This window comes from Aspergillus welwitschiae (genome assembly GCF_003344945.1).
Source record: "Aspergillus welwitschiae strain CBS 139.54b unplaced genomic scaffold BDQ94scaffold_49, whole genome shotgun sequence".
NCBI classification, from domain to species: Eukaryota; Fungi; Ascomycota; class Eurotiomycetes; order Eurotiales; family Aspergillaceae; genus Aspergillus; species Aspergillus welwitschiae.
The window spans coordinates 103,062-124,754 of NW_020798743.1; the positions used below are offsets into that span (position 1 = coordinate 103,062).

The window sequence follows — 21,693 nt, forward strand, 5'->3', positions numbered from 1 at the left end:
AAGTCGCTATTCGATCTTTCGTATTATTTTATCTTGGCGGAGTACAAGTGACTGCCCTGCTCATACGGACCTGGGCAGCACATCAAGAACATAAATCACTGTTCCTACATCCACAGAATTTTCTTCTCACGCGTCATTATGAACAGAATAGATCCATGCTTCAGCTTTACTCACCATCTGGAGCACCTTGAAGGAAATTAAGCAGTCATCCCATATGTCTTGACGTGGCCATGGTGGGGTAGAAGAGCCTAGACCTGATCTTCGATACTTGTGTTACTCGACGTGTATCCCCTTGCCTTAGCGGGGTCAATGCCGCTTTTAATCGACACATTTTCTTGGCAGTGGATAGATATCTCGATGCCTAAGCCTCTGGGTCTCTGATCGCTGACACTAGTAGGCTAGGAGGAATTCATTGACGCCGTATCATTCTGAATACTCTATCTCATTTGAGTTCGTGAGCTGATATTTACCTCTCGAGGCTCCTTAGCAGGCATGAAACCACGCCTGCACTACGACGACGTGGCTCAGGAGCACAGCGAAGCCATCTCCAATGCGTGGATTCGACAGTTCTTCAATCCTAGGGTCCTCCAATCCGTCGCACAATTCCTGAAAAGACACCATGGTCCGGGAAACGTTGATGAATTCAGTTATCTGAAGAAAGGGTCTTATAACATCACCTTCCAGATGATTAACACAAATTCAGACGCTACTGTCATACGTTTCGTTCAGCCAGGATCGATCATGTTCCCTGAGGAGAAAGTCCGCAATGAAGTTGCCACGATGCGATACATTTACGATCAGACTTCCATTCCCGTTCCTTTCGTCAACCACTGGGGACCGAGGAAGGAGAGTCCTCGGGGATTAGGCCCGTTCATCATCATGGATTATATTGAACATAAAAAGAGCATGTATGATGCTCTCAACGTGCCTAGATGTCCAGGCGAACAGCGTGGTATTCTTGACCCCCATATCAGTGAGGCCAAGCTGGAGGCCCTGTATGGAGAGGTTGCAACTATTTTACTGAAGCTATCTCGACCAAATTTACCCCGGATAGGGTCACTGCATCAAGTCGATGATTTCACCTGGGAAGTAACCAAAAGACCTCTGTCAATGACCATGAACAGTCTGATTCGGCTGGGCTCGCTACCCCAATCAAAACTTCCAAACACGACGTTCGACAGTACCTCTTCATATTATGAGGCTCTAGCAGAGCTGCACATTGCACACCTGACCAACCAGCGCAATGATGCCATCGATTCAGCTGACGACTGTCGGCGCAAGCTTGTTGCTCGATACCTTTTCCGTAAACTTGCCAGAGAACATTGTTTAACAAAGCCGCTGGCAGCCTTCGATAAAGGCCCCTTCAAGCTTTGGTGCGATGATTTGCGTCCAGCTAATATTCTCCTGAGCCGAGAGCTTAAGATTGTCAGCGTTTTTGACTGGGAATTCACATATGCCGCCCCAGTGGAATTCTCATTCGCACCACCATGGTGGCTGTTAATTGAAAAGCCTGAATACTGGCCACAAGGGCTGGACGACTGGTGTAACGAGTATCAACGACGCCTTCCAACCTTTCTAAGAGCAATGAGAGACCAGGAGGATAGAGCAATTGAGCAGGGGTGGCTAGACAGTACGCAGCGACTGTCGGGTCTGATGAAAGAAAGCTGGGAGAGCGGCGATTTCTGGATAGCGTATGCAGCGAGGAACAACTTTGCCTTTGACCTGATATACTGGCACAAGATTGATCAGCGACTCTTCGGACCGACATCAACTCCGATCGATGACGTTTGGAAGCAGAGATTGGTTATACTCGAGCCTGCAGAGAGAGCCGAGATCGAACGCATTGTGGCGAGAAAGGTCGAAGAGATGCAGAGTCGGTCATTGGCTTGGGATCCGGACGGCTACACCAAGGAGATCGCAGATACACTCTGTGAAGATAACGTAGACAAGGAATTTGAAAGCCAAACGTCCGACTCTGCACCAGACAAGAGAATGTATGCTGGGCCGACGAAGTTGGAAGAACTGTCTTTGATTGGTGATGGCTCATTTATCCTCTTTAACAAGCTCGGTAAAACGTAATAGCAGTCTATATTCGAAGCAGGGTCATAATGATAGGCTTTTTTCGAATAATTATCCCCCATTACATATGCAGAAAATAGGACTGAAAATAATTCTTGTATACTTCTTTTTCCTCGCGTCTTTCGAAAGTAAACCCCCTGGAATGGTCTGAAAAACTTACGCATGAGGCCCTGAAATCCACTGATAAGACAGTATTACGCCTCCTGATCAACGACCCCTGATTCAGTCGTTCCGTGACACCAGATGGCTCTTCTACTATTGTTCGGACAAGAAAAGAGATCCCAGCAAACAATTTACTATAAAACGCGCAGGCAATCTAACGAATTATTTCACTATCATTCTGGAGACCAAACCATCAAGGCTTACTGTAGTCTATCCAAAACTGCTCAAGTTCGGCAGCAAGATCACTTAAATTCAGGGAACTCCTCCTCGGTCCAGACTTGCCACACCAACCGTTCACCACTAACAGTGCCGCTTCTCAAGATGCCTAAAGCTTTACTCGCCCTGTCTAACAGAGTCTCTCCTTCAACTATCCGCTGCTTATTCGGCTTGATAGCACCTTGGGCCACAAGCGTGGGAAGTATCTCCGTCTGGAGATGGTCCCGCAAAAAGTCATTCTAGGAGAAGGGTTGATGTCAGTCCAGCATTCATTGCAGTGTGAGTAACGAACGCTTCCACAAACTCACGACGCAACATGGAAATACAACATACCTTCTCGTAGTCGTAGACTACAATGGGGTGAGTCTCAACGCCCGATGCCCAGGGCGCCTCTGTAGAGACATCAAAGGAGAGCTGTAGACCGTCTTTCTCAGATGGTCTGCTGATAACAATCGGAAGAACAGCAGCAACAGCTGAGCCTGGCTGTGTGGCTATCTTGGAGATCGGAATCAAGGAACCGGATTTCGAATTTATGCAGTCAAAGACGCGAATGCTTTCTTGGTGCCCTTGGCTATTCAAGAGATCGAGGATAGAGGCGGTATCCGGGTCACGATAGTCGAACACGTGCGCCGCCCCATAAGCCTTGACCATTTCATGATGCTTCGGGGAAGCTGTTGCAATAACGTTGGTATATCCCCAGTATTTGAGGATTTGCACCGCGTACTGCCCTACAGAACTGGCAGCACCCCAAATGAGAATCGGTACGTCTTTTTCGGATGGAGTGAAGTCCTCTGGGCGCGGCCAGGGTAGTTCAACTTTTAACTTCTCGAACAGCGGAAAGAACGCAGTGCAGAAGTTCGTCGGTATGGTAGAGGCAGCAGACAATGGAATGTTTTGTGGGACCTAATTTTCCCGTTAAGATAACCTGGAAAATATATCTCAGGTGGAAATAGAAATGGAATGTAAACAAACCTTGCCAAGAAGAGTCTCTGGTGCCGTGACATATACCTGCTGGCCTTTCTGTGTCTTGGTTTGGAAGAACATTCCGAACACACGATCGCCAACCCGGAGACGCTTGACATCAGGACCGACAGCTACCACAGTTCCGGCGGCGCTATCCCCCAAGATCTGAGGGAACTGGACCATCACACCAGCATCGACTTGGTAGACATCCAGGTGGGAAGTCGGAGCCCATTCCACTCGGACCTGAACGTCGTGATGCTCAGCCTTGAGGGTTGGGACATGCTCGATTGTCAAAGGTCCCTTCAGTGCGGTTACAATGATCGCTGGGTGGGTGGCCATAATACTGGGGACAATTATCAATGAAACGACTATTAGTAAAATGAGGATAGTTGTGCTTTGAGTGCCAATGCAGGTGTTCTATACCAGTTTTGGGGACATATTTCAACTATATATAACCAAGACCCCAGAGGCAACGGACCCTGTCATAACTGGGCTGTGGTGACAGCATTAGAAATACAATGCGATTAGAAATCCGTCTCAAATCGCTAACATTGACGAAGCTTAAGCTATTGACTTCCAAGCAGTTCGATAGTCAATAACATCGGTGACATTGGAACAACCACACTGCACCATGCAGATTTAGCGGATTGAAGACCCTGGTTGCGTGCTGACAGTCGGTTTCTCATTGGTGGTGTCAGCAATGCGCATTAGCTTCCGTGGGGGTGGAGTCATCCATAGTCTGGCTATGCATCCAAACGTCGGGTTGTTACTTTCTGCTGATAAAAAAAACTCAACTTGTATTTACTATAGTAGCGATAATAATTACGTATATTGCTTTCCTTGTAGTGTGTGTGTTGGCTGGCATGATTGTGGCTAGTAAACAAAGTCCGTTCACGAAGTGAGAACAGAAGACGAATAGAGTACAACTAATTGACATTGAGATGGAGCCAATAAATAAAAGAAGTTTAATTCTCCTTCTTTTCCTTCCCAGGGCCTATTATAGTTCGGTGGTCTGGAAGGTGAAGCACAATGCCAGGGTTGGTATTAGTGTTTCCTATGTTGCCTATGATTGTGCGGTTGTTGGGCCATATTCCGTCGGCTGATCGGATAGACGCGATATATCCTTTTGGTCTAGCGGTTAAGATGTCGACAGTTTCTGACTCCACCCAGGGTTCAGGATGCGGGCTACATCCACGGTGTAAATTACATCATATCTCAAACAACCCTTCGGAAACCGCTTCGGAGACCGCTCCGGAGTTAGCGGACTTCACTTCCGTGCAGTGTCTGCCCCACGACCATCCAACGCCGCATCGACGGCCCCGAGGGTAGCCAGACAACAGACTCACTCTCCAGTTCGGTTATATATTAACTTCTGCACCCTTATCCCTGCAGCCGTGTTCATCAGAGTTCGTCAACCCCCTGCCGTGACAGTGCATCACTCGAAATTGGTCTATTCATCGTCAATCAGAAAAATGGCTCGCATTCTCATTACTGGCTCTGTCGACGGACTTGGCCTTGAGGCTGCCAGACAGCTTGTCCACAGAGGCCACACTGTGTACCTACATGCACGCAATCAACAACGTGCAATGGACGCGAAATCGGCATGTCCAGGTGCCGCCGGGGTGTTGACGGCCGACTTATCCAGTGTGGCAGAAACACAGAAGCTCTGCCACGATGTGAACGCAATTGGCAATTTTGATGCCGTCATCCTCAACGCTGGACTCATGCAGGGTGGCTTTCGCAAAACCCCGGATACTGGTGCTCCAGCCTTGGTGTCTGTCAACCTTATCTCACCTTATGTGATGTCTTGCTTGCTGCGTCCACCGAAGCGCCTCATTTTCATCTCCTCACACCTGCACCGGCAGGCAAACATGGCGAGCATGGATGACATGTTCTGGTTCAAGCGCGGGGAGACCAGGTACCAAGACTACCCAGCATATTGTGACTCCAAGCTTCATGTCATGCTTCTCGCCAATGCAGTCGCTCGGCGGTTCAAAAACACTTCAGTGACTTCAGTGCATCCCGGGTGGGTGGCGACAAAGCTTGGCGGACAGGGTGCTCCAGATAAACTGGAGGACGGTGTCGAAACGTATGTCATGTTAGCCGAAGGGGATTATGATGAACAGAACCTGTCTGGAGCTTATTTTGAGCCCAAGAGGAAGATTGGCCAGCCGATTCCGGCTGCAAGAGATGAGGATCTCCAAGAGAAGGTGGTGCAAGCCTGCGAGGAGGTTACTGGATTGAGGCTGTCGGCTTAGTATCCAAATGTGGTTATTGAGGAGTTGATATTGGACTGCATATATTGTTTGACCGCCATTGTGAAGCGTACACAATAGTTAAGGAGGAAATGTTGTTTGCTCATCACTTAGATCTCCGTTACATTAGATTTATAGGATAATGAAATTGGCGATTGATAGATGTGCTTTCCCACATACCTATATGTGTGAAATTGGTAGCATCGGGAGAGACGTTTCGAACATGCCAAAGTGATAGTCAAGGCTGCTAGCACCCTGTCATCCTAATAATAAAGTAAGCGATGCGAAGTTCCCCTATGCCTTGGAATGTTTGGGATAATACCAGACACCGGCCCCAATGGGGACTGAGAATGAGCCACCCCGGGAATACCATAGTGTGAGAGTACGTTGCATTAGAGGAGATATGATGAAGGATTGTAACCTACCCGAACAATCTGTAGAGCGACAAATGATGGGGGGTACTCATTCGACAATGCTAAGCGTGCGATAGCGACATCATGCATCAAGCCAGGCCTTCAGTCACAAAAGGGATTTGTATGTAGGTGTCGGACTCGCAACCTTTCTTTTTTGGTGTGTTTATGTGGTCTTTTGGTATGATATGTCCCATGAACTTGGCTTTGAAGGAAGGATGCTGACCAGTCGAAGTCCTTTAGACCCGTTAATCTTCCTACCATGACAATGGTATGCATGGATTGACAGACATGTGCGTTGATCGTAGTGAAAATCATGAGAGGACATTCTGCTGTGATTGAGACTAGCAAAGGCTTATTCCGGGTGATATTGCTTTCCTGAAAAAAAAATTGTCCCTGCCCAAGCCTCGCTGTTGCTGGGTAGATGTATTACAAGTCTGGTATTGATAAAAATGTCTCTACGCCAGACGCAGTCAACCGGCTAATGTGGTCTTCAACTCGCGAAGTCGGACTTTCGGGAGACAGAAAAACATGAGACCTTTCTGAGCCAATAACACGTCCACAACAGACTAAAGCCACCATGCGAATGACTTATCCACAAACGGGAGAGCCACCATTCTGTTAGAAACACAGCCCCCGCCGTATTCGATACGGGCCATTGGAAATCCGTAATATCCTTCTCTCTGTTTCGGTGGCAATGGAGAGATAGCTGCAGGAGTGACCACAGTTTTGAGACCGCATCAGGTCAGACCTCTCAGTGGTCTGCGCTGAGCCATACTTACCCTGCTTTAATCAAGATCGGCAGCGTGGGTCCGGGTCCCGCCGATAAGACGATGCGGACGAGAGAGACTCCAACGCCGCCCACTCTAGACTCTACCCGCTATAACCCAATCTGGGGTCACTTTGCGAACACTCCACGGCATCAGATAAATGGTTTCCTGGCGTCGCCATCCCGGCTATGTGCAGCTTCACAAGGGGATCTTCGGGCTCCTAGGCTACAATATTCCCAGGCATCTTTCGCAATAGTTGGAGTTCATCGACACCTACAAAACCTTCCGAATTCTGGACTTATTCTACATTACACCTGAAAAGCACTTCTAACAGACACTAGCCGTTCTCCCGGCGCATCTTGACACATGGGGTACTTGAGATCCTCGGAGATAACAGTCTTCAGAACATTCTTGCGGCCCTGGACCCACTATCACGAAGATCTTTCCCTGATCAGAGGCACATTTGTCCCGCTCTCGAGGGTTCCTGGTTTCTCTCCAGAAACGATCAGTAATATAGATATGATGAAGATTTAGCCTGCCGAGTTACAGTGTAATACCGCATCCCCACTCTGTGATAAGCTCGATGTGTGTACGCAGTGGTGTATCTTCTTTCATCCCTGATGTGTATTGAAGGCTGCTGGCCAACCTCCCGTCCCCAGACCTAGAGCAAGGCAGAAACGTTCCTCGGAGCCTAAAATGAGACTGGAATAAGTACCTTATTTGCCACGTTTGGCCCGAAAACTCTATCCTGATTAGAGAACCTGCTGGGTACGCGAAGCGTGCTTGATCCCGGCGTACTCGGCCCTCCCCGCCGCAGTTTTCCCGTCCGACCCACCCGTACATGGGTCGAACTGGGGTGTCTTTTTACACCGCTCGTGGTTAGAGTATCTTGCTTCCTCCAATGAGGGCGATTTATTTTAAGCTGATGCTAAATACAAGACACACTTGGCTTTCTAGCATCTTACGAAGATCCTATCAATACGCCGAAGTAGCGCAAGACATGATGTGGCTAACGCGTCACGCACCGAGCTGACGAGGCTAGAGGGAATCGAAGGCATTGCAACTCCTGGATACGCCGATCGAGGCTGAATGGATGCTCCAAAAAGTTAGCCATCATTATACGCGTGTCCAGGCATATGGAAGGAGTGATTTACTAGGGCCCAGACTGTGGAGGGGCAATTTGAAGCTAAAAGCACCTTGACCAGACAGCTCCGGCATGAGCGGCTGCTGATCACCGACAATAACTTCCTTGTAGTGTTCGCAGAACTACTTATAAATGGAACGGCCATAATTAGAAGGATATGGTATATACTTGCTATTAAAGCCGTGCTATATGCCTGCTTCCTTGTCTGTCATATTCTCAATTCCCAGGCATTCCTTCTTACCTCATCGTTTTTCAAATCCTAAGGAACACTCCCTATCGTCATCATGAAGGGCATTATATCCGTCATCTCTATCCTGCTTTCCATGGGCACAGTTACTGTGGTCTCCGCTTCCTGCGATCAGAGTGCTCTGAATACCACGAGCTATCTCTACGATATCACGGAAGAGACTACGGTTTTCGAGGTCGCCCGCAAGACCAATCGTGGTGTCTGTGATATTGGCCGCCACAATTTGATGGCAGATGTGACTATTCCACCCAACATCGGTGAAGTCTTCATTATCCCGGGCGAGACCTGCACCCCCGACAATGAGTCCTGCCTGATTAAAGACGTGGGCCGTACCCGAACTTGCATCTACGGTGGGCCGCGCTTGTATTACACCGTGAAGGGCGACACATATGAAAAAATTGCGCTTCGTCTGAACATCACCACCGAGTCACTCTCCGGCGGTCAATCTGCCAATGAAACATTGCCCGTCGGCCAATTTATCAAGGTCCCCGAGTGCTCACCGAGCCAATGCATCATTCAGCCTTATTCGTTCGAGTGGGGTGTCTACAAGGATCTTGCCGACAAGTACGGCACGACCGTTGGCCAAATCATGATGCTGAGCCCGACCTACAACTACAGCAGTTTGGCTTTCAGTTCCGGGGGTACAGCCCCTCCAATTGATCTGCCAATGAACTGCACAACTCTGTCGAACAATATCACTGTCATCAGCTAGAATCGGAGCGTATTGGGACAGCTCCAAAGAGCGGCTTTAGCCAGCCGTATGCGTGTCTATCGTTGTTTTCACTGTGACTAAGCCCATGTACTTTCTTTTACCTTCCAAATGGGCCTTGCAGTAGTCGGGATATTGAAAAGTGATCCTATAATAGAGGAGGTCGCAAGTTGCATTTGTATAATCCCTGAGATTCCAAATACAGATCTAGAAGATAAATGCACCGAAGGTATTTGGTGAACCTATGCGAGATAGAGAGAACGCGATACATTTTGTGATTTCATTAACTTGTATAACCAACACGCTACGTGGAGTCGACCATAGCGCCGTCCAAGCAAAAATTGCTCGAATAGTCACTTCGGCATTCGTAATCCTGTATGCGCAAGCAAGAGGTGAAGCCCCCGGCTATGTACCGTCGTGTAGTCGTCATGCGGTGCCATTGAGGAAAGGATACAGAACTAGGTAGTGAAAGACGTTACGCCAGTCGGAGATATTGCGTACACTCTTTTTCTCGAAGATGAAGCATCCAATGAGAAGGACGATGGTTGCCTGTTCGGAAAGATCATCTCTTCGCTCGGCGTTGTGTTGTCGGGGAAAAGGGTGGACATTTGCAGCTGCCCAGTGAGATTGAAGAACGAGGACAATTGAGAGGCAATGCTACTGGCTTTACGAAGGAGCGGGCGGCACAGAATCGCGATCTCGTCCACTCTAGAGGTTGAGAACCAATGCATATACTTTTAATAACAAGACGCCTTGCTCCGACCTCGTCGATGATACCGCCTTCGGGGATTACAGAAGGGCTGAAACACTGTGCTCGGGCTAACATACAACACCTGCAGGGAGGACATTTGGAGTATGGAGATTGGCCTGTATTGTTCACAAATAAGCATCATTGGAGAATAACACATCCCGGACGAGCCCCGAGATTGTCAGGAGCGACGTATTATATTGTAATTTCTCCACTATCTCTTCGATATTAACCATTCAGTAGAATTACGCAAGACTGGTGATCTGAAGTCCTATTCTTCCTTCACTAGTACCTGAATCGGAGGGCGCAGATCGCTTCGGGTGGGCGAATTTGAGGGAAAATTCGCATTACGAGGTTGCAACGAGGGATCGACGGCGGGTATCCATATCAGGGTTCAAGGTCCGACAAGTGGAGCCCCCGGACTTTTCTCAGCCTGGCACCTGCATCTTTACGGTTCCCACCAGGATTCACTAATTTAGGCCCTGAGGGTAGTGCTCCAGTTGCTCAGATGGTTCCCTCCATCTAAGCGAAGATGGCTCTGGTGCTCTCCAATTGTCAGCGGGTGCATCCCCACCCCTCTCGCTCTTCAGAGTCTGACATATAAAACAAACAATGTCCCTACCCTCCAGTCAATTGCCAACACTTGTCTCATACCTCGCTTTCGAAGCCAGACATTGTATCTGGACTTTGGTTTCGTTGTCGTCCACATTACAACCCCAAATTTTAGCAGCCCCTGTAACTAGGGACTGAGAGGCGCCATGCATGTTACGAAGACATGGGCCTGGCTTGCATTAGCCACTGCCACGCTGGTGTCTGGTGCGTCACACCATCAAGTCCAGGGTCATGCCGCTAGAAGAGCAGCCTCAGACACATATAAGGGGACCTTTCTACACAATCGCATCAGTCCCAACTACTCCGAGCTGTACATTGCCGAACCAGATGGCTCTAACGCGAAGCTCCTCCTCGGTTCCAACACCGTGTACGATTTCCGAGCAAGCTGGTCTCCTGATGCCAAACATGTTTATTTCACGTCAGAGAGAAGAGGGGACGGCCAGGCGGACATTTACCGCGTGGCCATAAATGGCACGAGCACGGTGGGAGCCGAAGTCGAACCCGTCGCCTTGTCACCAGGTGTCGACGACTCTGCTTCAATCTCTCCTGATGGCAAGATGCTGGCGTTTGCAACTTCGAGATACAATCACACCAGCCAGATCATGCTGATGGTCCTGGAGACGGGATCTCTCAAGAACCTGACGCTCATTCCTGGTATCTCCGAAGCTGCCAACTCCTCACTACCCAATGGATACTTCAAGCCGACATGGTCCCCCGATGGAGAGTGGATTGTCTTCACGTCCGATCGCAACACACCATGGCGCGGCCACAGCGACGGTTCGGGTTGGGAGCATACCCAGGAGTTGTCCATCTACGCAGCCCGCCCTAATGGCACCGACTTCCGACTGGTGTCGTCTCGGAGCAACTACACCCAAGGATCGCCTAGGTTCTCGCCGAATGGAAAGCGCCTGGTCTTCTACGAGATGTTGACCGAGGACACGTACAATGGCCGTCTACAGCCTGAACTGCTTGAAGGTTCTTATCTTAACACCAGCATCGTCTCAATCGATTTCGCCACTGGAGGTGACCGTATCGTTCATGCCACTGGAGATGGCACCAAGATTAGTCCTTCATTTGTCACCGATGATGTGAGTACTCGGGTCTAGCCACCATAGGGCGATTTGTTGGTTTCTTACTTACCGATGAACGCGTTCACTAGGTTATTGGCTATGTCATGAAAGAGTCAGCCAGCAACGGTATCTACTACACGTCTCTCTCGGGCAAAAACTACACGCAGTACCAGACCATTCCCATGAACACCATGAAACCTGCACTACGCTCCCCTGCGTGGTCGCCAGATGGCAAATATGTCATCTATGAGAAGCAGGGTCCCACGGGCGGTAGTACATCGACTTCCAAGAAGCAATACTCTGACCTGTGGAACTTTGACCCGGATTGGGACTACCGCTTCACGGATGTCTTCCCCATGGCCAAGCGTGGAGGCTGCCCTATGATGGCCATGTCCCAGCAGATGGAGGGTGTCGCGGAGAGCAATCTCATGCGCCTCCAAATGAACGGCACTGATCAGGTCACTCTCTTCGAGACCAAAAAGGGCATGATCAATCCTTCCATTGCAGAAGGCTTCAACGCCCGTGCCTACCAGGGCAGCTGGGGGCCCAATGATACAAACATCACGTTCGGCTACGGCGCATACTTTGTCGGTCGTCAAAGTAGCCCCGGTTTCATTTTCAGCGTCACCCCGGAGGGCACGGGCGTGACGCTTCTCGCGGGCAACAACATTACCAATTACGGATTCCCGTCCTATAATTATGATGGCACTCAGGTAGTTTTCCGAACCTGGCCTGGCACTGCCTCCAATGGTACCACTGTTGGTACGACCGGATTGGCCATTGTTGATCTACCCTCCCGGCAGGTGACGCAGCTCACGACCGAGTGGGATAATCTTCCGGCCTTCTCTCCCGATGGCAAGAAGATTCTGTTCACCCGGCGCACAAACCTGGATAATATCGGCGACAATTACGACATTTTCACTATGAATCCCGACGGCAGTGAACTTACCAAGCTCACCCCATCTATCGCGAGTGACGCCCATGCTGTGTGGACCCAAGATGGCCGTATCCTTTACAGTACTGCCATGTTCGGCTTCCAGCAGGAGGCACCCTTATACGATGACTCTATGCAGCCCTATGCTATCATCATGCTCATGGAAGCCGATGGTAGTAACAAGACTGCGTTGTCAAACAGTTTGTGGGAAGATGCCATGCCTATGTTTGCGCCAGCGCATGTAATGGAGTCTGACTGTTGTTCTTGAGGCGGACATGTTGAAGAGATAGACACTGGGTAGTGGTGTATCTCCATCTTCAAGACCTTTGTCGTTTCAAACAGATTCTTTCGGCCACCGCGATCTGTAATGTACATAAAAGTATAGCTAGTGTACGTCGTGCATCCTTCTCGATCACGCCGCATCATTGCTGGATATAAAGACCTTTGTGCTGAAACTTGGGGCTAAGAATAAACACTCGTTCATCATGGTCACCACCCGAGTAGCAGCCTGCCACGTCGCGCCTCACTTTCTGTCCGCGTCAAAAAACACGAGCAAAGCCGTTTCCCTCATCTATCAAGAGGCGCGAAATACCGCCCACGTGGTTGTCTTCACGGAATCCTACGTTGCTCCCTTTCGTGCCCACCATCTGTTCTCCCGCATGGTGGCGCATTCCATTACCCTCGATGGTGAAGAGGTTGCTGCACTGCGAACTGGCACTTGTGAGACTAACACCGTGGTGACAATTGGGATCTCGGAGCGTAGCTCGACCAGCACTACTTTGTCGGTACAGTTCGAACCTCATCATCGATACAACCGGCTCCATTGCTGTTCACCACCGCAAGCTGATGCCTACTTCCTTTGAGAAGTCGGTTGGAGCCCCGGTGATGGGCATGGGCTTCTCAGAATTGACAATCCGAACCAGCTGACATGATTCACTCACATGACGCAGCGGGAGCAGATTCATATCTCGTCGTGGCCATGCATCTGGCCTACCCGAATGCTGGATAATCCTTTCCAGGCGGCGGGCGGGAGCGGGGACGCTTCTGCTGCTTCCGCTCATTCCTCGGTCGGGGCAGCCCCCGCTGGGTCGAAGTACAACAATGTCCTGGCTAACCGCCTGTGCGCCGCTGCCCATTACTTCGAGGCCAAGTGCTTCGGTGTTATGTGTAGTGGATTCCTCGATGAGTCGACCATCAAGACCATTGTCGTCGGACCTTCGAGCTCTCACCGCACGGTGTCACCATGTTCCTCGATCCCACGGGAGTCCCGGTTCAAGGGGTTTACGTTGACGGAGTCGACGCGGGAGCAGCAGACACGGGAATTTGTGCTCATGGAGGGGGTAGTTCTGTATGCCGACATCCATTTAGGGTTTTGTGTTGAAGGAAAGCAGTATCACGATGGGGTGGACGGCTATCAACGATTAGATGTGTTAATTGTACTCCTAGATGCTCAACCCTGGTTTGCTCCCGTACACACTCTGTGTCGAGGTCACTCAGATACAGACATTGGATCATGGCCAATGCAGTCCTACAGTATGAATGCATTTTGCCGCTACTCGTATATGGAACGTGCCAGCAAGCGTCTCACTTGCATGGAAGGGATTAAAGTGGCCCTTTGCAACGGTCAAACCCTGCGTTGGGAAACCCCGCGAAGCTATAAAGATAGTATTAGGCAGCAGGAATCAATGATCGCATTCCATCGAAGAGATTACAGATGGAATCAATCCTTTTTATGGCCCTAGCATCTACCAAACCTCGCTCGACTGCAATCGCAGCATTTAGTGGCCCATCCGGAACCCCGTCAAAGTGAAGCCTGCATCAATCACCAGACTTTCTCCATTGATAAAGGAAGCGGCGGGGCTACAGAGAAACACGACCGCATCAGATACCTCCTCTGGCATGGCGATCCTCCCGAGGGGACACAGTTTCGCAATGGCCTGCTCCAGGGTAGGGACGTTGCTGATTGTCTTCTGCATCATGGGAGTATCGGTCCATGACGGACATACAATGTTTACGCGGATGTGATGCTCAAAGTTATCGACGGCGGCGGTTTGGGCGATCCCGATGGTCGCGTGCTTGGATGCCGTATACGGCATCATGCCGGGCACTGAGATCAGGCCATTGATCGAAGACAGCACGACAATCGACCCGCGGCCCAGACTGCGGGTCGTGTTGCTGCGCGTGCTGGTGTACGAGCGTGGCTCTTGCAGCGACATGGCTTGGGAGACGGCCCGCAGCACCAGCATAGTCCCGCGGGAGTTGGTTCTCATGGATTGGTCGAATGCGTCGACGTTCAGGGTTGCGGTGCGGGTGCGCGAGTTCCCAGAGATGCCGGCGGAGTGCACGCAGTAGTCAATACGCCCGAGCTCGCTCACGGCGCGCTGGACCATATTGTCGACGCTGGCCTCATCGGTGACGTCTACCACTACCGACAGGGCACGGAAGTTGGGGTGGGAGGCGAACTTTTGACACTCTTGGAGAGTGGTTTCTGTAGGTAGGTTCAGGTCCGCCAGGAGGATTGCTTCAACGCCGGCTTCGGCGAGAGCGAAGCAGGCATCTTTCCCAATGCCTGATGCGGCCTGCAGATTGAGTTCTCAGTCACATTTGATTTAATCTTTGCTTTTGTGGGTTCTCGATACGATGGAAGCAAAACAGCGACAACCGACTTACACCAGTCACAAGGGCGATTCCACCGTTCAGTCTGGTACCCGCCATGAGTAGTAGAAGGAGGGGTTGTGGCAAGGTGGGAGCAATGCAGATAATGGATTACCAGTGGACTGTAGAAAAGGCGAGTTTTCACTGCTTTTTTTGTGGCTCGGTTGTCGGAACGGTGGGAGGAGAGAGAGGGGAAAGGAGGAAAAGCACAGGATACTAGTAAATCTCGAGGGGGGGGACGATATGAGATGGGATTGGAATTGAATGAGGGGAAGATGACGGCGGGGAAGGGCTCTAGCTTGATGCACGCTGGAGGCTGCGCCTTCCACTAGAGAACAAAGAAGGGGAGATGGACCCCTGTTCACATGCTATTTCAGGTAAGGGTTCATTATACTAGTAGTAGTAGATATTATATAACTCAAGGCCTCGGGAGGGAGAGCTGCTGAATCTAACATTTAAGTGACCCAGTAGCTGAACCTAGTAACTCCCCACCCATGCAGCCAGTCAGCCAGCTTACTTCGTAGCAATCCTACACTAAGATCGACACTCCGACATTCCCCACGGGATTTTAGTCTAGCCTTGTGTTTGCCTGAAATCCTCAACACCCTAGTAAGTTCTTTAATTAACATTAGACGATGATTTGTTCCCTCTGCCACATAAGCACCGAGGCCAGAACCTGGCCCCCAGCGAACCCCGCCAAAATTTTCATCTGCAGATTGTAACTGGCCGAGAAGGTCCCGCGAACTAGGCTTTGTGCTGACGCTGGGAGAGTGGAAAGGCTTTCCGCGGAGTGCAGGACCAACTGCATCTCGGTCGGGGTGAGCCATTGCTGCAAGTGAGACTGCAGGTAACCATTGGCCACTGCCGTCAGCACAGAAATTCCAATGCAACCACCCATGACTCGGAACTGCGTAATGGCCCCCATGGCGACTGCATTGTCTCGCTTTTCGATCGTGAAGGGTGTCATCAGGATCAGCAGGGTGATGTTGATGCCACACCCGAAGCCGGCCAGGACCTGGTATCCATACTGCGCCGAGGTGATCGACAGTGAGTCGGGGAGAGTGCCCAGAAGGACGTAAGCAACCACCTGCAGCAAAGACGCGAAGATTACCAGGTATAGCAGCGGAATCTTGAACACTTTTCCGATAGCCGGTGCCAGGACGGATGCCACGGGACTCGCCACGGTGAAAGGGATGAATCGGACAGCCGCTTGGAAAGCCGTAAGCTGGTTGACGATTTGGAACCGCTGGGGTAACTGGAACATGGTCGAGAACCACACTGCCCCCAGACAGACGGAATTTCTTAGGGTGGCAGAGATGCCAGTCAATGAAATAGCCGGGTTAACAATGGCAGAGAAAGAAGACCTACAACAACATTCCGACCCAGACTCGGTTACAAACGAACCTCCACGGAAAGACCGGCTCAATGTGCTTAGAATAGAGTGTCACCCGTCTTTCCCACAGTAGAAAGGCGATCCACGCCAGTCCGGAGATGATAAGCAGCACAATGGTAAAAGCCGAATTCCAAGTGTATTCCTCATTGGCTTCCTCCAAAGCCGTTACCAGGAGAATTGTTGCAACTAACAGCAAGCTGGAGCCGAGTAAGTCGACTCTTTGAATCATTTGCCGCAATGATGTCAGCACGGATGACATTGTCTTCTCCTTGGATGGTTCGTTGTGATAGGGGAACCGATTGGGAAGGACCAGAGCGAGCCCTATCCCAGCCAGTGCGCCCGGAGGGACATTCAACAGAAACACCCAGCGCCATGTGGACGAGTCGGAGATACCCCCTCCCATCAGAGGTCCAAATAGTAAGGATATCGCGTATACCAGGGATAGTGAACTCATGTACGTCGCATATTTCTCTGTCGGGACCAGGTCCAGCAGAATGGCAGCACAGAGAGAATAGTTGCCCGCTCCGCCAACACCCTGAAAAGCACGAAAGACGATCCTAGTGCACCACACGGTCATTGACTATCAAAGGGCCCGAACAAGGTATGTCGACTTACAGTTGCTCCATGGTTTGGGCTGCCCCGCAAGCCCCGGAAAACACCACGAAGAGAAAAACAGCGACCAGTAGGCATGACTTGCGGCCAAATATGTCGCTGAACTTGGCCGAGATGACAAGCAGTCCGGCATATCCTAGCATATACGCTGTAGTAATCCAGTATATCCTATTCAAACCTCCCAATTCCCCGGTGATTCGGACCAAGGCGGTTGTCACGATCGGGATTTCCAGATTGGTTAAAAATAGACAGACGGCAAGGCTAGATGGTCAGAACATCCGTTGGCATTGATGGCATCAGTGTGAAATTACATACGCAGCAGTAATTGTGTGAAGTCTTGCGCCTTGAATGTGTGTAGAAGGAATCGTTTCTGCCTCCAGCTCCACCTTGTATCCTGTTGTCATGACCTCGACTGATTTCCTATTTCCCGACATACCGACGACAACTGAATATAAGAGAATAAAGGAAGGCAAAAATAGGTTAACCGAAACGACGTGTAGAATCTTGGGGGCGAAATATAGGTCTGCGATATTCAGCAACACAGCATGTGTGCACAGCCTCAGAATGTCAATTTGAATCAAGATCAAACAACGCTTCTCATGAAGGGATATGGACACTAATATATTTAGTATGTGCGGCGTACTTAGTTATGAGTGGGGAAAGGCCAGGCCAAGGGGGGTCAGCTACTACGATTCCGCATTGACGCAAGAGGATACAGTATGAAGTTACTATGAATTGGCATGCATGCTCACAGGGGTTTCTGGCTCTGACAATGGAATACATATTCAGGCACCAATGCCCATATATGTTTCATAAGCCCCAGAGCCTTCCATTTTCCTACACCTCCCCTAGGCTCTTCAGGTTTACTGCAACCCGGACACTATGGTCGCCCTCACTTCCGCACAACGCGAAGCCATTCTTAATGGTCCAGCTGGCTACCCTCCTGCTGGGAAGACACCCAATCTCTCAGATCCCCCCAATATGCATGCCGTCGGGCGTATTGTTCACCTCGTCCTCTTTATCGTGGCTTCTTTGTGCTTTATCATTCGTATATATACGAAAGCGTGTGTCGTACGACACGTCAGAATGTCTGACTGTGAGCACTTCTCTCTTCTAAGAAGAATCCTCACCGCCGTCTTTGTTTTCTCTTCTGACCTATGATACAGATATGATGATCATCGCCTGGGTAATACCATAACAACCCAACATTGTTATAAATGGTTATCTTACTAGTGAAATTGGACAGCTCGGCTTCATAGGGTACTTCGTTCCAGCTTGGTTATTAGGCAATGTCGCCCCAAGGGTCGATCAGTGGAATATGACCATGAGAGACTTCATTAAAATGCTCTACGTGAGTTTGAGTCTCACTCTCTGATGCATGAACCCCCAGGTGTGTATTAAGCTAATCCTGCCTTGGCCTTTGTCTCTTTAGTACTTTCGTGTTGGGTCGGTTTTGTATGGTATCTGCATTTTCTTTATCAAAGCGTCCATCCTATTGCAGCTGGTCGAGATCTTCTGTCACCGGAAGGACACCTTCTACTGGTTCTGCCATACCGTGATTTGGATTAATTTCCTATTCTACGTGATCAGTACCTTCGTGGAGATCTTCTCCTGCCGTCCGATAGCGGCTGCGTGGGATGTTCTGATCTCTGGCAAGTGCATGAACGTCCGTCTACTGAATGTGATTGCGAGCTCAGTGAATGGTTTCTTCGATCTGATCATCTTGGTCCTGCCTCAAACTCGTATCTGGCGACTTCAGATGGCTCTCCGCCGAAAGCTTGCCGTCTCGACCGTCTTCCTATTCGGAATTCTGTACGTTTTTCCCTATGTCGCCGATTCTAATGGTTAGCATTCCTTCTCACATAAGCCGAGCAGAGCTTGTGCATCAGCTATCACGCGGCTTGCGTATGCCGTGCTACTATTTACGACGACCAACAACATTGCCTACTACAGCTACATGGCCGGCCTATGGACCCTGCCCGAGTTGGTGGCCGGTATCATCGCCGGATGTCTCCCTTCATCCCCAAAGTTTTTCCAGAGGCTGCTTCAGAACAAGATGATGACGAAGTGGGGGAGCTCGCTCCAAAATCTCGTGGCCAGTCGTGGGGGCCTTTCGCACCGTCGCGGTCGCGGGGGCGGCGGCCTTTCAGGCGATTCTTACATGATGGAGGTTCCCAAGGAGGGAAGCAAGATCAAGCAACAGCAACAGCAGCAGGAGCAGGAGCATCAGGAGCACGAGCGCCATCGGCAACGAAAAGGCCCACCGGACCAGTATCCGCTGACATCGTTCGCCAGTGCACCAGGGACCACTGACCAGTCCACAAGTGATCTGTCTTACAGCGCAGAAAGGTTGGGGGAGGGTGTATGAGAGCTTCATTCGTTGTGAGAACAATACCTTCTTCCCGTCTCCTGCGTGTCAGAAATTAGTGCGTGTCTCGAAGTCATCGGATTGTTCAACACCAGCGGCTGGGAGTATTCCTCGTAGACAATGCCGAATTGTAATTCGTCTGACTTTCCTGCAAGAAATTTGGGTGTTGTAGTAAAATACTCTTTTCAACCTTTAAGATTTTTGCTTATGTGTTAGCGCCAAGGTGAACGGTTGTTCGTGTTGGATGAATAGCCGTTGGTCCTTGCACCGACAAACTCGCAGTCAGGATTGCGGAAGGAGCGTGGCTCGGGCCGACTAATCTTCATGAGGGCGAAGAGAGTCCTTTAGATGCTATACTTTGGATACTAGTGGCAGCCTTGAGGGGTACATTTAATCTATTTCAAGGCTGGTGGGGCTGAGTTCGTGATTATCAGGGGACTTTTGCTAATGAAAACTCAGTTACGCGGGGTACGGTGCGCTCATAACATGAGATCTACGTGAATGGGCGCCAAGCAAGGAGTGGAGTAAGAAGTACATATTGTTCAGGCGATGAGATCCAAACCACGACTACTTAGTGCTTACTTTGTAACTATCTATGTCCAGCAAAATGAATTCAGCTCCTTGATAGCATTCCACACTTGCATATTCCTTGCAACCTCCGACAGCCGGTCTTTGCCAGCCTTACCAATGAACCAATGAGACCTTGACCGGGCCATGATCGACAAGCCATTTACTTGATGCGAGGCAGATATTTCCTTCGACAAGGCTGTGTATCCTGTCTGCTATGATGAGAAAGACGAAGATCTACACAGTACCCTCCATCACTAGATACATGGACATGTACTGCTTACTTGCTTGCTTACTCGTCACCTCCCGCCCTTGCGATCGTTCGCTTGATTGCCTGAAGGCACCTGGCCAACGTGACAGGGTCGCGTGGCCCTGGGATCTCATGTCCACCATCATGCACAACGATTTCTCGATTCTCACTTTTGCACCACCGGCTCAGCTCAGGGCCATAGCCCCATAGCGTATCATTTCGCCCCCAAATGTGCGCGGTGGGGATTTCGATCACCTCCGACGGCTTTCCGCTGTCGCCTTCCCTGGCCTTGTCTATACCAATTATCTCAGCATCCATGCTCGGTGCAGCAACCGTCTCCCGAATTGGTCGCCCAAATAGCGCTGGTGCGCCGCAGAAGAATACGGCAAAGCGAAACGGAAGCCGGTTGGTCGGGGTGCCCTGCTGCATCTTGTGGATCAGATAGCTGGCACCACAGCCCGCACCCAGTGAGAAGGCCAAAAGCCCGTCGAAGGGTTCTGTCTCCATGGCAAGGAAATTGTCCATATCCGTTAGGACCTGTCGGCGGGTCTCCGCCGTGTCATCAACGTACATGAGGAATTCATCGTCCGGCGCGACAAGGTCCTGCATCCCTGGTGGGGTTCTCACGCTTAGCTTCGACATTGCAACCTTGCAAGGCTACTAAATCAAGCCTGGCTTGCTTCTGTGCCCCTTGATCCCGGCATCTGGAGAGGGGTACAGGAAGGAGGATACTAAATTGGAATCTCACCTGGGGCCATTTCCGTCTTGATTGATCCGTCTAACCATTCATAGCTGTGACCGTCTCCTAGACCCTGGCGGATAGCAGCTGCTGGCATCACACTGTTTAGCCGGTTTCTCTGACCATGGTAACACAGCCCCCTCTCTAGAGACAAGGTAGTCTGGTAGGTGGCAACGTACCAGTCTGTAGCTCGAAGATCTGTTGCTTGCGCTGTCAGCTTGGGGTCATACCACCGTCGTAGGTCCTTCTACTAATCTTCGCTTACTCGACTATTGGTGCCCATGCCATGAAGACACAGAAAACGCATGTTTGTTTTCGTTGTCTTTATTTTCTTCGATAGCGGAGTGATAGAATGAATGAGGTGTTTTCCATATGTCTGTGAACAGGGGACCAGGAGGTGTAAAAGTGGTGAGTAGGAGGGAAACGACAGAGCTGCGGGCTTACTATCGGCTGCTTTAGTCCCCTTATATGCAATTCCGGTGGGTATTATAAGTGTAATACTGTACATAACGCACGAAGGCCACCACAGTGATTTGTCACTGCTGCAGTAATCACATCCAAACCTCCACATCGTCTCCCAGGCAATCATCGGTTTCATCATAAGGACCAATAGGGTAGTGATATCCTGGCCTTCTTCACTGGCAGTAGCTGCGAAGTTGAGATATCGCCCCAGCCTCTTGCTTCATTGGTTTCCCATAAGCCTTGTGCTTACGAGTCTGGAGTATACACCAACGATGTCTTTGTGGATCATTGCGCTGTACTCAGCCGGAATCCTGAGGAGGGCCCCCTG

The 21,693-nt window shown here is 50.3% G+C and overlaps 10 protein-coding genes across 10 annotated transcripts; 6 read left to right on the forward strand and 4 right to left on the reverse strand.

Annotated features, from left to right (window-relative positions):
* The first annotated feature begins 453 nt into the window (after positions 1-453).
* BDQ94DRAFT_183785 (uncharacterized protein) lies at positions 454-2,105 on the forward strand. The gene has a single exon (XM_026774496.1). It carries the CDS (start codon positions 493-495, stop codon positions 2,077-2,079), a length of 1,587 nt encoding a protein of 528 aa, XP_026621079.1. The 5' UTR covers positions 454-492; the 3' UTR covers positions 2,080-2,105.
* Positions 2,106-2,483: 378 nt separating this feature from the next.
* Positions 2,484-3,759, reverse strand: BDQ94DRAFT_163093 (zinc-binding alcohol dehydrogenase family protein; the record flags this gene model as incomplete). The annotated part of the gene is made up of 3 exons (XM_026769664.1): positions 2,484-2,696; positions 2,791-3,360; positions 3,430-3,759. The coding sequence occupies 3 exons, from the start codon at positions 3,757-3,759 to the stop codon at positions 2,484-2,486; spliced, it is 1,113 nt and encodes a 370-aa protein (XP_026621080.1).
* Positions 3,760-4,656: 897 nt separating this feature from the next.
* On the forward strand, positions 4,657-5,798 carry BDQ94DRAFT_152839 (SDR family NAD(P)-dependent oxidoreductase). The gene has a single exon (XM_026768050.1). It carries the CDS (start codon positions 4,893-4,895, stop codon positions 5,676-5,678), a length of 786 nt encoding a protein of 261 aa, XP_026621081.1. The 5' UTR covers positions 4,657-4,892; the 3' UTR covers positions 5,679-5,798.
* Positions 5,799-8,283: 2,485 nt separating this feature from the next.
* BDQ94DRAFT_175057 (LysM peptidoglycan-binding domain-containing protein) lies at positions 8,284-8,958 on the forward strand (the record flags this gene model as incomplete). The annotated part of the gene is made up of 1 exon (XM_026772436.1): positions 8,284-8,958. One exon carries the CDS (start codon positions 8,284-8,286, stop codon positions 8,956-8,958), a length of 675 nt encoding a protein of 224 aa, XP_026621082.1.
* A 1,503-nt stretch (positions 8,959-10,461) lies between these two features.
* Positions 10,462-12,587, forward strand: BDQ94DRAFT_175058 (uncharacterized protein; the record flags this gene model as incomplete). The annotated part of the gene is made up of 2 exons (XM_026772437.1): positions 10,462-11,403; positions 11,475-12,587. The coding sequence occupies 2 exons, from the start codon at positions 10,462-10,464 to the stop codon at positions 12,585-12,587; spliced, it is 2,055 nt and encodes a 684-aa protein (XP_026621083.1).
* Positions 12,588-12,804: 217 nt separating this feature from the next.
* Positions 12,805-13,744, forward strand: BDQ94DRAFT_175059 (uncharacterized protein; the record flags this gene model as incomplete). The annotated part of the gene is made up of 4 exons (XM_026772438.1): positions 12,805-13,006; positions 13,083-13,201; positions 13,270-13,667; positions 13,711-13,744. The coding sequence occupies 4 exons, from the start codon at positions 12,805-12,807 to the stop codon at positions 13,742-13,744; spliced, it is 753 nt and encodes a 250-aa protein (XP_026621084.1).
* Positions 13,745-14,097: 353 nt separating this feature from the next.
* Positions 14,098-15,034, reverse strand: BDQ94DRAFT_175060 (SDR family NAD(P)-dependent oxidoreductase; the record flags this gene model as incomplete). The annotated part of the gene is made up of 2 exons (XM_026772439.1): positions 14,098-14,898; positions 14,990-15,034. The coding sequence occupies 2 exons, from the start codon at positions 15,032-15,034 to the stop codon at positions 14,098-14,100; spliced, it is 846 nt and encodes a 281-aa protein (XP_026621085.1).
* A 568-nt stretch (positions 15,035-15,602) lies between these two features.
* BDQ94DRAFT_163098 (MFS general substrate transporter) lies at positions 15,603-17,413 on the reverse strand (the record flags this gene model as incomplete). Its single annotated transcript, XM_026769665.1, has 4 exons — positions 15,603-16,338; positions 16,379-16,924; positions 16,983-17,240; positions 17,295-17,413. 4 exons carry the CDS (start codon positions 17,411-17,413, stop codon positions 15,603-15,605), a joined length of 1,659 nt encoding a protein of 552 aa, XP_026621086.1.
* A 448-nt stretch (positions 17,414-17,861) lies between these two features.
* Positions 17,862-19,347, forward strand: BDQ94DRAFT_163099 (uncharacterized protein; the record flags this gene model as incomplete). The annotated part of the gene is made up of 5 exons (XM_026769666.1): positions 17,862-18,075; positions 18,146-18,165; positions 18,226-18,330; positions 18,412-18,791; positions 18,855-19,347. The coding sequence occupies 5 exons, from the start codon at positions 17,862-17,864 to the stop codon at positions 19,345-19,347; spliced, it is 1,212 nt and encodes a 403-aa protein (XP_026621087.1).
* Positions 19,348-20,206: 859 nt separating this feature from the next.
* Positions 20,207-21,210, reverse strand: BDQ94DRAFT_163100 (serine hydrolase FSH; the record flags this gene model as incomplete). Its single annotated transcript, XM_026769667.1, has 4 exons — positions 20,207-20,775; positions 20,913-21,047; positions 21,083-21,113; positions 21,169-21,210. 4 exons carry the CDS (start codon positions 21,208-21,210, stop codon positions 20,207-20,209), a joined length of 777 nt encoding a protein of 258 aa, XP_026621088.1.
* Positions 21,211-21,693: the final 483 nt, after the last annotated feature.

Coding starts and splice junctions, on each gene's coding strand:
- BDQ94DRAFT_152839 (XM_026768050.1), top strand. CDS start 4,893: ATGGCTCGCATTCTCATTACTGGCTCTGTCGACGGACTTGGCCTTGAG.
- BDQ94DRAFT_183785 (XM_026774496.1), top strand. CDS start 493: ATGAAACCACGCCTGCACTACGACGACGTGGCTCAGGAGCACAGCGAA.